Here is a 13,613-nt window from a genome sequence, read left to right on the forward strand (position 1 = left end):
GAACATCACATATTTATATTTCGTCATCAATCTCATGTTACTGTTGTCGGCCCCATCTATATACCGAATCGCCTTTTCTGTATGCGCGGTTCATCTTTCGTACTCTGATGAAAGAAGCTGGCCCGTGAAGTAACCTATTTTGGAGAAACGAGAGAGCCTATTTACAGCCTAGAGCTCATGCAGACCTGATGCTGATGCGATTTGTTAAGATATTGAGCAGCAAGGATATCCTCCATCATCAGTCCCCATGGCCGGCAGCTGGCTTCACAGCTCCACTGCCAGAACCTGACCACTGTATGTCAGACCGCCTACTGCATTTCCACCAGTGGTCACGAACAACGTCTTGTTATCCTCGGAAACGGCAACAGAGGTCGGACGATGAATGAAGGTGGTATCGCCACCGCCAGCGACCGTGACATACGTTCCGTTCACGAAAATCTGGCCCAGTGCGTTCTGGGTCTGGGCGACAAAGATGTTGCCCGACGCGTCAATAACAAAGTCATCCCAAGCATAGCCCCCAGACGCAACCACCAATGTCTCAACATCGCCAGCTTTGTAGCCGTCTTCAGTGATAGGAACGCGGCCAAAACTGGTTCGTGCCGTGTTCGTGAAGTAGGCATACCCATCTGCAATCTTGATCCCATTGATACCAATGGGAATAGTGGCATTTGCGGGGGCAGCAAAGAGGTCGTCGGTAATTGCCACCTCAGTCGCTTCAGTCTGGGTATCGATGCGGAAGATGCTGCCAAGGCGCGAGTCGGTAGCCAAGACAACATGAGGCTTAGACGGCAGAGAGGCGAGCCCGTTGAGCATGACGGCATTGGGAAGCCTGGCGACGACGTTGACAGTGGGCTTGGAGCTCTCTCCGTCGCTGAAGTCAACTATATAGACGCTTTCGTTGGTGTAGGAGTAGTTGTTGCCGCGAACGCCGCCCAAGATAGCGAACTTGTCTGCGCTGGTTGCTGCGATGCCACCAATAGCCGTGGCTCCCGGGAGTTTGGTGACGAGTTCGGCTCGGGATCCATTTGTCAGAGTGTCCAAGGTGTAGAGGCTGCCGTTGTCGAAGGTGGTGAGAAGAAGCTGGCCGTTAGACCGGAGAGCGCTGTTTTCGATAGTCACAGCATAGTCGGTGAAGTTCCATAATTGCGACACCACCGAGGCGGCAGATGCAGAGCTAAATGCGGCTACAACTCCTAGAAAGGCGGAAGGTAACATGACGGCGGTGGCTTTCTTAGAAGAGTCTGGAGGAAGCGGAGGTCAATCGTTAAAATTGCGACCGCACTTATGCTTTCATACCTTATGGACTGAGGGTGAGTGGATCCTCGGGTCTCGCTGGATGGGTTGCGTGATTGCCGACGTCGTTGGTCACTGTGTGATGAGTTCATGTCGAAATCACCTCGGAGTTACCTTTGTCTAGCAAATCCCCGGGCCCCCCTGATGCCTGCTCCCTTGCTGTATCGCTGTGTAGATGGGCACTAAATGACGGCAGATACTGGCCAGAGAAATCTAAAGGGAGGGACAGATCTGGACGGCAACCTAAGAGAGCCACTTTCAATGCGGCCCGTGTTCAGATCATCAACGGGGTTAAACGTCCTGCGGCTCGGATGTTTGCTCGCATCACCCCCACAAAGCCTAATGTTCGCCATCTTTGGACGAACAACTGACATGGAGGGATCCCTACCCCTCTTGCAGTGTGACGGTACTACTGCAAGGGGTTTCCACCTCCTTATTTCGACTCTATTCCCGCAGGTCGCGGTGGAGGATGCGTTCGATCCCTATTGACCATTCGTCATAAAAGAACCATCTGATTGACTTACGACTCTTGCAGCCACAGGCATCCGACTGCTCGTTCTAATAGTTTAGCGTCTCACGCGGTTCTCAACGACTATGAATATCTGCAATGGACGTTTGCCACGCTGCAGGAGACATTGGGCAGCTTCTTGGCGGCTTCTTCTCGATGGAAGCCCTTGTCCGAGACGTTGAAATGCTAATGACATTAGATGACCGAGGTCTTCCAGATGGCTGAGAGAAAGGAAATCAAGAGCTGGGCGTAAAAGTATTTGCCTTGAGAAAGTCTGGAGATCTAAGAGACTATTAGGAAGTGATAAAAAATAATGACTCGTCAACTTCGCCGGCGCAACCGCGATGAACTGGAAGTCTAACCGAGCAGCATCCGTTGCTCTTTGTTGTCAGCTCCTTCCGCATCTTCTGCTGAACGCGACTTCGCTGCCTGGAAAGTTCACCTCGCCACACGAGAAACAGAACTGGCTGCCTGCGCACACATCCGATCAAGCGCATCTGAGGCAACCTCGAAGCGAGCCAGAACCCTTCCTCAACATCACTTTCGGTCTCTAGCGACGAGCGACAATCTGAAGATATCCGATCATTTGGCACCGAGAACCAACCACTACCAACCTGATTTCTTCCTGGTAACTCTTTTGCCCATCTCTTACGTCATTTCAAGGCAGCCATCTCACTGACTGACAAGTCCGAACTGCAGTCCCTCCAGAAAACGCACCTTCCACAAACGCCAGTCGTATCTTGTCGTGAAAAGCATTTGACTAGCCATTGCAGGTCGTTCGATACGTGCCGCAAGAATGACAAAGAAGGCACAGGAACTCCGCCGGCGAGAAACCCGACGGTGGCGCGACGAACTGCAGTCTCTCCTCGGCAGCAGCACAACGCCGGATGGCAACGACATCGAAAGCCTGCAGCGTGAAGTCTGCCACACCCTAGTCAGAATAATCAAGAATGCGCACGACAAGCCCCCGGAATCGTTGTGGGATGTTGGAGGACCTCTCCATGGCATCCACTATCGTCGGTCTGTCATCAGATCTATCTGGGAGACCTTAGCGCGGAAGCGGACAGACGTCGCTCTTACGACCGCGACTTCCATGCGCGAAATGGTTCCGGGAGACGTTCAAGGTACCCAGTCAGCTAGAGCTGCAAGGTACAGTCGGCGAAATCAGTCCGTCGCAGGCGACACGGGTTCTCGATCTTCCATACCGTCCCCATCATCAATCACTAAGTCGTCAATCGCTCCTCCTGGCCCACATCAAGATCAGCCCAATGACCAGCAACTCTCCAAGTCCGACACTGAGAACATCATGACTCAATGCACAGTCGACGGCCCTCCAGACCAAGCGCAAACATCTCAGTGTAGCCGCGGCGTGGCCTTTACACACTTCAACGACACTGGACTGCTCAAACCTGGAAAGAGCCTTCATGGCAGCCTCATCTTGAGCATCATCCGACGCGCCGCGCATCTCAACCCTTTCCAGTATGTCATCTTGGACCCCGCAGTCTCCAGCGGAATCCAGAACCACAAGCCGATTCCAAGAGATGTACAAGAACAGATGGCGTCTTCTGGAAGATGCTCCATCATTGCTCCTATCCATCTTGCCGACAAACAGCACTGGGTGCTACTGAGATTCGATCGGCGTAACGACGTTGTTCACGTTTACGACTCCCTATCCCCGACCGGTGTTGATGGCCAAGTTCGAGCCTTCATCCTTCTCCTCATCACTACGCTGGCGATGCACGATCCCGTCCCCACGATTCACAACTGCCATTGTCCCCTGCAGGCCGACGAAGGAGACAGCGGAATAGCGGTGATTGTCAATGCGCTGAATATCATGACTGGAAACGGTCGTCTTGGAGTCGACAGCAACAAGAACTACACCCTTTAGCGAAAGGTGCTATGCCCGGTGCTGGATCAGACTGCAAAGAGGATATCAATGGACGATTGGATTCAATCTCATGCAAGCGTTGAGACTGTCAAGACGGAGCTGATGCAGGTGAAGTTGCTTCTGAAAGCTCTATGCGAGCAGACGACCGCTCTGCCCGGCATCAGGAGCGACCAATTGGCGAACGAATTCTATGCCCACAGAACGGCGCGAGAAGCCTTGAAAGTTTGCATACAAGTTGATCCATGCCTCATACGACGACTGGATGCATCAATCGAGCGGTGCTCGGAGTTCATCAACAAGAGAGCAGAGGCTTGCGTATTCTTCGGTCGTGCCATATCTGCAATTGACGCTACCCTTGGCGAGATGGATGGCACTGGAAGCGACGTTGAGATGTTAGGGGAAAGCTAAGCATGGCGCCGTCGACATGATACACGGGAGCGTTTACCAAACCCACGGCGTCGACTTCGCCGACCACCAACGGCGACAGAAAGGATCGGTATATGCTCTGGGCCTTAAAGGCTAAGCCTGACTGCATGTTTATCTTAGGATTCTAAAGTAACTGTTCGTTGACTAATATGTTATCCCCATATGACTAACTGCATTCGTTGTGAAGCTCAGCGGACTGGCAACAGTCTGAGGTTTACTTTCAGAGATTGAATATCTTGTTTATGTGCTAGCTGAGTTCCAAGATGAAGCAGTATTACAATATCAAGAGTTCTGTGACGGATCGGCATAAAGCCGTCCGACGACGTTGCCTTTCAGCAGCCGATCCACCCCCTCTGCTAGCCTTTCAAATGGAACCTCTTCAAGAGCTGGCCGGACTTTGTTGTTAGCAACAAGCTCGAGAGATTTCTCCACCTCTTGGAGCGAAGATCCGGCAGATCCAATGAGCTTGACGCCCAAGGCAACGAAAAAGTGCGTGTCGAGCACTGCTTGCTTCGAAGCAAGGCCAACAAGGATCACTTTCCCTCCGAGTTTGACCGCTTTGGCTGCCGCAGAAGTGGACGACCCCGCACCAGCGAAGTCAAGCACAACATCAAATCGAACTCCGGGGAAGCTGTCAAAGGTCGTTCCCGAAGAATGGGCCCCCGCAAGTGCAGCCGCTGGAAACTTGCGGCGGTCTAGGTCGACGCAGAAAACACAAGCTCCCAAGCCAGCCGCAATCTGGACCGCCGAGAGGCCCAGACCGCCTAAGCCTATGACGGCAACCTTGGATCCTGGGGAAATCTGGCCCTCAGCAACGACTGCATGGTATGCCGTCGCTACAGCATCGGTAGCCACCGCTGCTTGGGCAAACGATACGCCATACGGGATCGGCAAGGTTCGGTCTTCGGAGAGCACCACGTACTCGGCGAACCCACCGTCCCGACCTATTCCGGGGCTGTCGACTACATCTCCAAGTTCAACAGGGTGTTTCGGTGTGATGACTGAAACGACAGCGTCACCGACTTTGAACTTCGTGATGTCGGCTCCGCAGGAAACGACAACTCCAGCGATCTCGTGTCCGAGGATGATGGGGCGTTTCCAGAAAAACGTGGTATCGATGCCGGAAACGATATTGCAATCAGTATGGCAGATGCCGCATGCCTTCACTTTGACCAAGACTTGGTTGTTCTGTGGAGTCGGCACAGGAACGTCACAACGCTCGAGACCCTTTGAAGGGGTTGAGAAATGGTAAGCCTTCATGATTTTAGGGGTTTTGTAAAGGGGTAAATCTTAGGCAAAGGCTATCGTGGCCCAGTCAATGTATTCGATTTCAGGGTGACTGATGAAGGAAGGATGACGAAGTAAGACTAAGAATTGAGGACAATTTACTTGCAGTTAAATAGAAAAATAGGAATCACTCGAGGCAACGACACCACCTGCCTTTCGGAACTCACTTCTGTTGGGAATTCCATTGACTAAGCCCGGGTCAGAGGAAGCTTGCCAATCCAAAGCATTTGATCGCCACCGGATAAATCATCGTCCCGCCTCTGATTCTCGAGACAAACCTAAACTTTCATGAAGGTTGAGATATTTGAATTAAATGAGGTAGAGATTGCGCAGCTAATGTTTATTTTCATTCATGGTGGTTGCCAAATGATTACTGATTACACCTCTGCCGCACGGATTGCCGAGGTGCGGCCACCCCTGAAGCCAAAAGCATCATAATCAGGCTTTGTCATCATGGCTTGAGAGATCAGACCCCGAATCATCGACGATGTTCAGTCTGACATCTGGTAGCACATAGGACGGCTTCGAACGAATTGAGCTGGAGCTGGAGTGGGCTGAAGTCATGCCGTCGGGACAACTGAAAGGCCCAGACGTTGTTTCTGGGTCAAGATTAAGTTGCGCCTCCCATCGTGATTGTGTATATAATAAGGTCGGAATTCCCTTGAACAAAGAATTATTCTCCTAATCTGCATCCCGAGTTGGCAGGCCAGAAACTTTTGCACCCCCACCAACAATCAACCTATCGAGTCAAAACTCCAATTTTCTTTTTTCATCATCCGCAATGTCCACTCTTCAGATCGCCGAGACACAGTTTGTTATCGTCAACGGAACAAGAGTTGCTTTCAGACGCTTCGGAAAGCAGTCCCAGGTTCCATTATTGTACATCAACCACCTTCGCGGGTCGATGGACACACTTGATCCCCTACTGTTCAACGCCATTGCGAAGAACCGAGAGGTCATCGTCTACGACAGCTTCGGTATCGGCCATAGTGATGGACAAGTCCCCGAGTCTACAGCTGCCATGGCTGCGATTGCGGCCGGCTTCGTGGTTGCCATTGGCGTCGAGAAGGCCGACGTAATTGGGTTTTCGATGGGAGGCGGCGTAGCCCAGATCCTGGCCTGGGACTATCCTCACCTGATACGAAGGTTGATTCTAGCCGGCACCCAATCTGCCATTGGCGAGGGCGTAGTACTGCCTCCCAAAGAGGTACTGGAAAGCGCAGGAGCAAACAATGACGAACCCCCTACGTTGGAGGACATGCTGCGCCTCTTCTTCTTCCCATCGGATTCCAGCTTGGCGATCGGTCGTCAATGGTGGAACCGTATTCATGAGCGCCAAGTAACAGGAGAAGAGCGAAAAGGGTTTCTTATTGGCCCTGGCGCTCGATCCCAGCTGACGGCAATCTTCTCGTTCAGTCTCAACTCGAGCAACTTCGACCGTCTCAAGGACATCAAGGCGCCTACTCTAGTCACCAATGGCCACAATGACATTATGTCGCCTACGCCAAACAGTTTTACTCTCCAGCAGAACCTTCCGAACGCGCAGCTCATCATCTACCCCGATGCTGGTCATGGTCACCTGTTCCAGGTTCCAGAGCTGTACGCGAAGCACTTGGACTTATTCCTTGGGCATTGATAATCCTCAAGATTCGTCAGCCCGAACGGGTGTTTTTGTAACATGTATTCGTCTCCCAGTGTAGTCATTGAAATTGAATTCTACTCCGACAATGATCGTTTTTTGTCTTCGCGCCGTTGTAAAATCTGGGAATTCTCGAGTGACTGTCGATCCGGCCGCTTTTCCGTCTGCCCGGCTCTCGGTCAGCGACGTTGGAAGCCTCTTCACTGCAAATCGCATGAAGCTGAGTGAAGCACCATCATCTTACGCGCAAATATTTGGAAATTATGTCCCTCTGTAGATTTGAGGATCTTTCAAATCCATAAAATCATCGGCATCAAACGTGGCCCTTCGCGCAGGGATCTGCCGCAGTATGTCTGAAAACGTTTCCTTCCAGACTTCGGGTGCATGTAGAGTGGCGACGGACGAACGTTGACGCGCCTTCTTTCAATGTCTGTGACCTCCATGCGCGCTTTATCAAAGGGCTGTTCCCAGAATTGGTTCGCTGGCCAGTCGGTATTCTGCCATTGCCGCCCAGCTAACATCTCTAGAATAGCCATTACTGGAGGCGTGGTATGCACAGTCATTGCTGGCTTGGATAGTGTAACGAATACCCAAGCATATTGCAATGATGCTTGTCGCATAGTGATCTTGTCCGGGGGCGCCACTTTCTTGATATTGACTTGTTCATTTTGATGGTCTCCTGGGTTAAATTCGCTCCGGCAGGCTCGTGTTGTAGTCGTTGCCCAAGTTGTTTCTGTATTTTCGGCTCGGTTTCCATGAACCCAATAACTTTCGGCCGCATTCATTATGCCTGTCTTGGAAGGAATGATCACGGACATGTCATAATATCGTGGAAAAGGTCTGAATGATAGCAGTGTGTGGGAGGCATGTGGCTCTGCGTCACTTTGTCGGTGACAACCTGCGCTTGTTGTTGGATACACTAGAGTGATCGAGGGGCCTGCGGTCGTCTTTTTATTATTTTGGGATCTTTTATCTGTATTAGCTCATGATCGAAGAGTCAGATGTCGTTGCGTGGAAGGCAGAGCACGACGAAGAGAGGTTAATGGCCGGGTGCGGATGATGGGAGAGCGAGGCGTCTTCTGAGATCCTCACTCGACGAGGAGGCGGTAGTCCTCGCCTGTGGGTATCATGAGCATTGAAAAGGAACTGCAAAAGTGAATATGTATTCGACGTTGACGCGTGTCTACTCACCGTCGCGAAGAAAGTGCTGGCGATGATTGACTTCAGGCGGTGTTGCCGGGCGGAAATGACAAGACAGCGGAGGGCACATCACATAATTTGGAGAACATGAATTCAAAATGCGAGAACAAAGCATTTAAAACTTCGATGACGGACCATGCCAGTGAAAGGTAAATGAAAACAGGCAGCAAGGCTTTGTACTTAGAAGAGAAAGGGACGCAACGTTTTCGTTTTAATTGATGAGATCATGCCGCTCTTGATTTTCTTCCAGCTAAGAAAGGTGCAAGTACGTAAAGCAGTCTGGTAGGAAAGACCCTTCAACATAACATCTCTATCAGGTCGACCCTATCCATCTCCAGTCCCCAAGCTAGGAAGGCGCGGTTGAATACCATCTCAAACTTTCCCGGCAGTCCCGTCTCTGCATCCAACCACGACCCTGGAGGTGTTATCAGGCTCGTTCAGTACATGTTGCCTCCAATCTGCTCCTGCTGGGCCTCAATGACATCATCCTCCTCAAGGTCAAGGCTGCGGGGGGTGTCGTCGTCCACCAGTCGAGTGCCGTCGAAGATGAATCTAACGGACTTGGAGTCCTTTCCTTGTCGCTCACAGAAGGCTGCCATTACTTTCTGCATGCGAGTATCCCGCTTGATTTTAAAGACGATGGTGTGGCCAGTGGTGTCGACAATCTTTATGTTGATGGCCGCGTTGTTGGGAGTCTCGGCAGCACCCTGAGGAGCCGCATCCTCGGGGACAGGGGCCTGGGGAACGGGAGCCTGGGGGGGAACGTCTGCAGGACAGGAGTAGAATTAGCAAATGTTCCTGATGGAGAGCAATCAAGGTAGGTCTATGTCGTGGGATGCTTGGAGGAAAGAGGGTACAAGAAGTGGACGAGGCCGACAGACCGTTGGCGCCAGACGGGCCGGGAAGAGGCGTCTGCTCGTTGCCATCACGGGCGCTCTCCTGCTTGGGTTCCATCTCCGTAGTTGTTGGAGGTTGTGGATAGTACAGGACGTCGGAACTCGGATCGATGGTGTTGTAGTTGGCAGACCTCGTTGTTGTCGGCTGAGATGTGGAGGTGAAGATGAGTTTGTTGTGGGTTGACTCGGTTTTAGGTGGGTGATCGAGAAGTTGATGGCTTCTGTGGCAGCTCGGGGACAAACGTGAAAAAAAGAGAAGGCCCGAGATTTGCGCAGCCTAGGGCGTGCCTGCTGTTTCCGGACCAACTTCTCATTGGTGAGAGGCTGCTGGTGCCTTCCAGTTTGCTGCACTTTTCGTGAATCGCCTGGCAGCCCAGATAAGACCATGCGATTTTCAATTCAAGATCCTAACATAGCAGAGCACGCTGCTCAACTGCCAATTTATCGCCCATGTAAAACTGCTAGTGGTCACGCACACTGCAAAATGTGAGGTTATTCACATTTGATTTATTCTTTCAGAGGTCAAGGGAAGGTACAAAAATGAAAATGTGATCGATGCAGGGATCGAACCTGCGATCCTCTGCGGAATACGTCTGTAAAGCAGATGCCTTAAACCACTGGGCCAATCGACCGTATGAGATGATCAAAATCCTATTGGGTGCCCACTTGTGGATCAGACATGCACGCTACGGCGAGAAAGGCCAGACCAGAGGACTTGGGGAGAGCAGAGTGATATTGGAGGTCTCGCCGAGATGTAGTGCTTAAACACGTCAAATGAAGGCGTAAAAAAAAAAGCAGTTTGATATATATAGTGGGCATTTGTAGCATTTAAACACCTAGTAAATGCAAATTGGAACGAAGAGTTAGCATGAAAGACAAATTCGATTGCTGCAACTAACAATTCTTGCAACATGCCGTATCGGTCAGAGTCTGAATCTGAAGGGCAATAAATTTAAGGTTTGAAGTCCTTCTTGGTCGGTCCTTCTTGCTCTTCATGGTGCCAGCGGTAGACTGAAAGGAAATGTCCATGGTTTTGCTGACCATTCAACCAACACTCCAGGCACAATCTTTTGCACCCAGCCAACAATGAAAAGAAATCAAAGTCGCCAGCCTAGCCATTTCGGTTCTGTTTGCGCCCAAACTTGCCTTCATTGTCGCCACTTCTCTGACATTCTGTCTTGTTGCCACAATACCCAGTCAGCTTCCAGCCCCGGAACAAAGGTGTCGGTCACCGTCTGTTGGGTTTCGAAATCTTCCACTGCACTCCACACGGAAAACGTCTTGGATATCCTGGATATCCTGTACACAGTCAAAATTGCAGCATCTCACTTCTCGACAACTGGCCAGCCGACTGTTCGCCGACCTCCGTTTATTGCAGCAATCCTCATCCATCAGTGAGTTGTTTTCCATCCTGCCAACATTCAGTTTTCGCTTAGAGACTGATTTCTTCTGGTGACCCAGACGCAGACTCGATGCCATTCAACGCTTCCGAAGACCAAAGTACCACCCTTTCACAACCATGACGAATGAGAATGCCTATATCAGATATAAACGAGACACTCGATTCCTATTTTACTGGGTGATTAACACGTCTAATGGCGTGATCGGAGGTTACTCTTTCTTCCCTTCTAAGTTTTCTTCTTCACAGTTTACCGCCTAGAGGCGCACCTTATTAACTACTATATAACTCTAATAGGGAAATATATAGAAAAAGTATAACTTCTATAGTTAACTTATAGAGTATATAAAGGGGATTTTTAAACTACTTAGCTAAGTAAAAATAGCTTTTTATTATACTATAGCTTAAATTTAAAGCTTTTTAAAATAAATTTTATATATACTTTCTATTTAATTAATATAATTTTTATTATTAATAATATTAAATATTTAAAAAAGATTAGTTTACTATATATTTAATAATAACTTAGTTATATCTTTTTAGCTAAGAATAATAATATAGTATTTTATATTTCTTTATAATATATATTAAGTTCTTAGAAAATCTTTAGAACTAAGTTCTTTATTAAATTAAATAGAGATTTAAAAAGATTGCTAAGAACTTAAAAAATAAAAATAATATAAAAGAGATTAATAAAATATTTAATAAGAAGTATAGTAAATAGCTCTAAGAACTAATCGCTATTATTACTTTTATCTAAAGATATAGTAGTTAAAAAGATTAGCTTAGGTTAGGGTAGAGGAAAAAAGGGTCTTTATATTCCCTATAGTTATATAAAAATTTATAAAAGAATTCTTTATAAAATGTCGGAGGTCACTCTATCGCTAGTAATAATGGAAACCCTTTCCAGCTGACAACCACCGGCTACGTCACAATCTCAACGATGCTGGCAATGGCGCGTCGCATCGCGCACTTCGAGCAGTCTACTCCAAGTATCATCTTTCGGTCCCTGAAATCCATCATCCGAATCAGGACTTCATTCTACGAACAGTACCATTCTTTTCCGACGTCTCAGCTGGATTCTGACCTCGAGAGAAGCAACATGTGCCACAGGGTCTTCATCTATGCCCTTTCTATAGTTTCCAATATTCTGAGAGGCCAAAATTGGGAGCGCTGCCAAAGTCTCGAGGACGACGAGCCTCTCGGAGGAGTCGAAAACCTCGGGACCATGCTCGGCAATATGTTCACTGCTCTATCGTCTCATCCAAATGGTTCGGCATCAGACCATGAGTCACAAGAGGCGTCGTCAATGCATGTCCCTGCCCAGAGGCAGGCTCAGAAGAAATACAAAAGGGTGAGAAAGCCAGCGAAGAGAAAGAAGGGAAAGAAACACGACGTCTCGAGAGCCCTCAAGACTGGCCCTTGCAACCGCGTGTCCCTTACTGACTGCGATTATTGATTCCTTCGGAAGCTGCTCCATGGCTACACTCGCTTTGACTCAGGAGTGGTCTTCACTGAGAACGTACGTACAGGACATCTGGCTCGAGGTCGCTAAGGAGGGGTTCAATAGCGTCGTCGCAGCAGAGCAATCAAACATGGCGCTTTCCATGATCCAGCAAGACCAATGACTATTTTCGCCGAGTTCCCCAACCGTGACGGGTACGCAAATTTACTCCGCACTTTCCGGGCTGAACCGAAGGAGAACACCCGCTCTTGAGGACGCAACTGGTATGCAGTCTTTCGGGTGGCCACTCTCTATGGTCCCGACAAAGCGTATTGGGGAATAGAGTCAGGCTGGGTGGACATGGCCGAGCAGTCTATGGTTCGTGCATACTGTGACTTGTTAGATTTCATCGCCGACTACCGCAAAAGTCGGAACGGGAAGCCCACCAAGGCGATGCAAATGGGGATCCGTGATCGGGAACCGAAATTGGATCTACAACAAGCCACAAAAGCCCAGAGACTAGCATGGCGTCGTCAATACACGATCAAGTGGCTGTATGATCTAGTAAACTTCTATGCGCTTCCAGCCTTTGAGATTCGAGTGTCCACAGACGGCCAGCTGGCTTTGGAAGATCTTAATTGGTATTCTGGCGGTGTTTATGGAAAGGAGAAAAGTCTTATTGGACTAAACTTTGCAAGCTTTCTCACTGGCCTCGTCATGAAGAAGTTGGGGACCCCGCATGAGAGCAAGGTTCTTCCACACCATGTATTCTAGCTGCAATGCATTGTCGACTCCTTCACAGTCTCTTGTGGTTAGTCTATCCCCATCCCAAAGGCCATGTGTTGGAGCCCCCGCGTTCTTCCACAATTGGACAGAGGAAATCAGGGAGTTTGTGTATGGGAACAAAGCTAGCCATCGTGGAGGATACATAATTACAAGGGGCAAGTGCGCTGAAGCAGCTTCTTTGGGAAAAGCATCAAGTTAGCCGGGGCTTCGACGATTACAACTTCACGAATGAAATGATCAAAAATCTGGAATCAGAGCTTTCCCAGTGGCTTACCCCAACAAGCTCACAGAAGTCTGTGGCCTCGCCGCGCAAGTTCCCACCGCTGGTTGCAGAGGCCTTTTGCAGCACTCGCCTTGGCTTTGCGGTAATAGCTTGATCGAAGGTCTGGATATGGCGTTTTGTACAGTCATGATCATCTGGGAATCCATCCCGGAGCCCATGATGCTCACACTCTTCCATAATATATTGGTCTAAGAGGGACTGTTGGAAGGGATTGAGATTCTTGGCAAGATGAAGTTTACTTTCCTGACTCAATCCGAGTAGACGGATGCCCAGTTTCAGACCGTTTCTCAAAGTGGATGAAATCTATGTCAACGTGCCCAAGGAACCGCAGCGGTTCTCAAGCTCCGAATCAGCGGGGTCTCAATGGTCGCTCCACCGCCGATAATCCCAGCCCGCGACTTTGTTATTCAACCAAGTCGCAATTGATGGTCTACGGCGAAGCTGCATGGAACTTACAACGTGTTCCTGACTCTGTCCTCCGGCCACTACGGAATCTATGGCGGCTCCGATTCAGTCAAACGCCCGTGCACATGGACTCAGTCACAGGAAAGCAGAAGCTCCAAG

The 13,613-nt window shown here is 49.6% G+C and overlaps 5 protein-coding genes across 5 annotated transcripts; 2 read left to right on the plus strand and 3 right to left on the minus strand.

The window, feature by feature from the left end:
• Positions 1-264: 264 nt before the first annotated feature.
• On the minus strand, positions 265-1,215 carry CGCS363_v011585 (uncharacterized protein; the record flags this gene model as incomplete). Its single annotated transcript, XM_036643434.1, has 1 exon — positions 265-1,215. The coding sequence occupies one exon, from the start codon at positions 1,213-1,215 to the stop codon at positions 265-267; it is 951 nt and encodes a 316-aa protein (XP_036491689.1).
• A 2,141-nt stretch (positions 1,216-3,356) lies between these two features.
• On the plus strand, positions 3,357-3,689 carry CGCS363_v011586 (uncharacterized protein; the record flags this gene model as incomplete). Its single annotated transcript, XM_036643435.1, has 1 exon — positions 3,357-3,689. The coding sequence occupies one exon, from the start codon at positions 3,357-3,359 to the stop codon at positions 3,687-3,689; it is 333 nt and encodes a 110-aa protein (XP_036491692.1).
• A 708-nt stretch (positions 3,690-4,397) lies between these two features.
• Positions 4,398-5,375, minus strand: adhT-0 (alcohol dehydrogenase; the record flags this gene model as incomplete). Its single annotated transcript, XM_036643436.1, has 1 exon — positions 4,398-5,375. One exon carries the CDS (start codon positions 5,373-5,375, stop codon positions 4,398-4,400), a length of 978 nt encoding a protein of 325 aa, XP_036491691.1.
• Positions 5,376-6,183: 808 nt separating this feature from the next.
• rutD-0 (putative aminoacrylate hydrolase RutD) lies at positions 6,184-7,038 on the plus strand (the record flags this gene model as incomplete). Its single annotated transcript, XM_036643437.1, has 1 exon — positions 6,184-7,038. The coding sequence occupies one exon, from the start codon at positions 6,184-6,186 to the stop codon at positions 7,036-7,038; it is 855 nt and encodes a 284-aa protein (XP_036491335.1).
• Positions 7,039-8,678: 1,640 nt separating this feature from the next.
• On the minus strand, positions 8,679-9,195 carry SMT3 (Ubiquitin-like protein SMT3; the record flags this gene model as incomplete). Its single annotated transcript, XM_036643438.1, has 2 exons — positions 8,679-9,007; positions 9,123-9,195. The coding sequence occupies 2 exons, from the start codon at positions 9,193-9,195 to the stop codon at positions 8,679-8,681; spliced, it is 402 nt and encodes a 133-aa protein (XP_036491802.1).
• Positions 9,196-13,613: the final 4,418 nt, after the last annotated feature.

Source organism: Colletotrichum siamense, assembly GCF_013390195.1.
Source record: "Colletotrichum siamense strain Cg363 chromosome Unknown KSG_Cg363_contig07, whole genome shotgun sequence".
NCBI classification, from domain to species: domain Eukaryota; kingdom Fungi; phylum Ascomycota; class Sordariomycetes; order Glomerellales; family Glomerellaceae; genus Colletotrichum; species Colletotrichum siamense.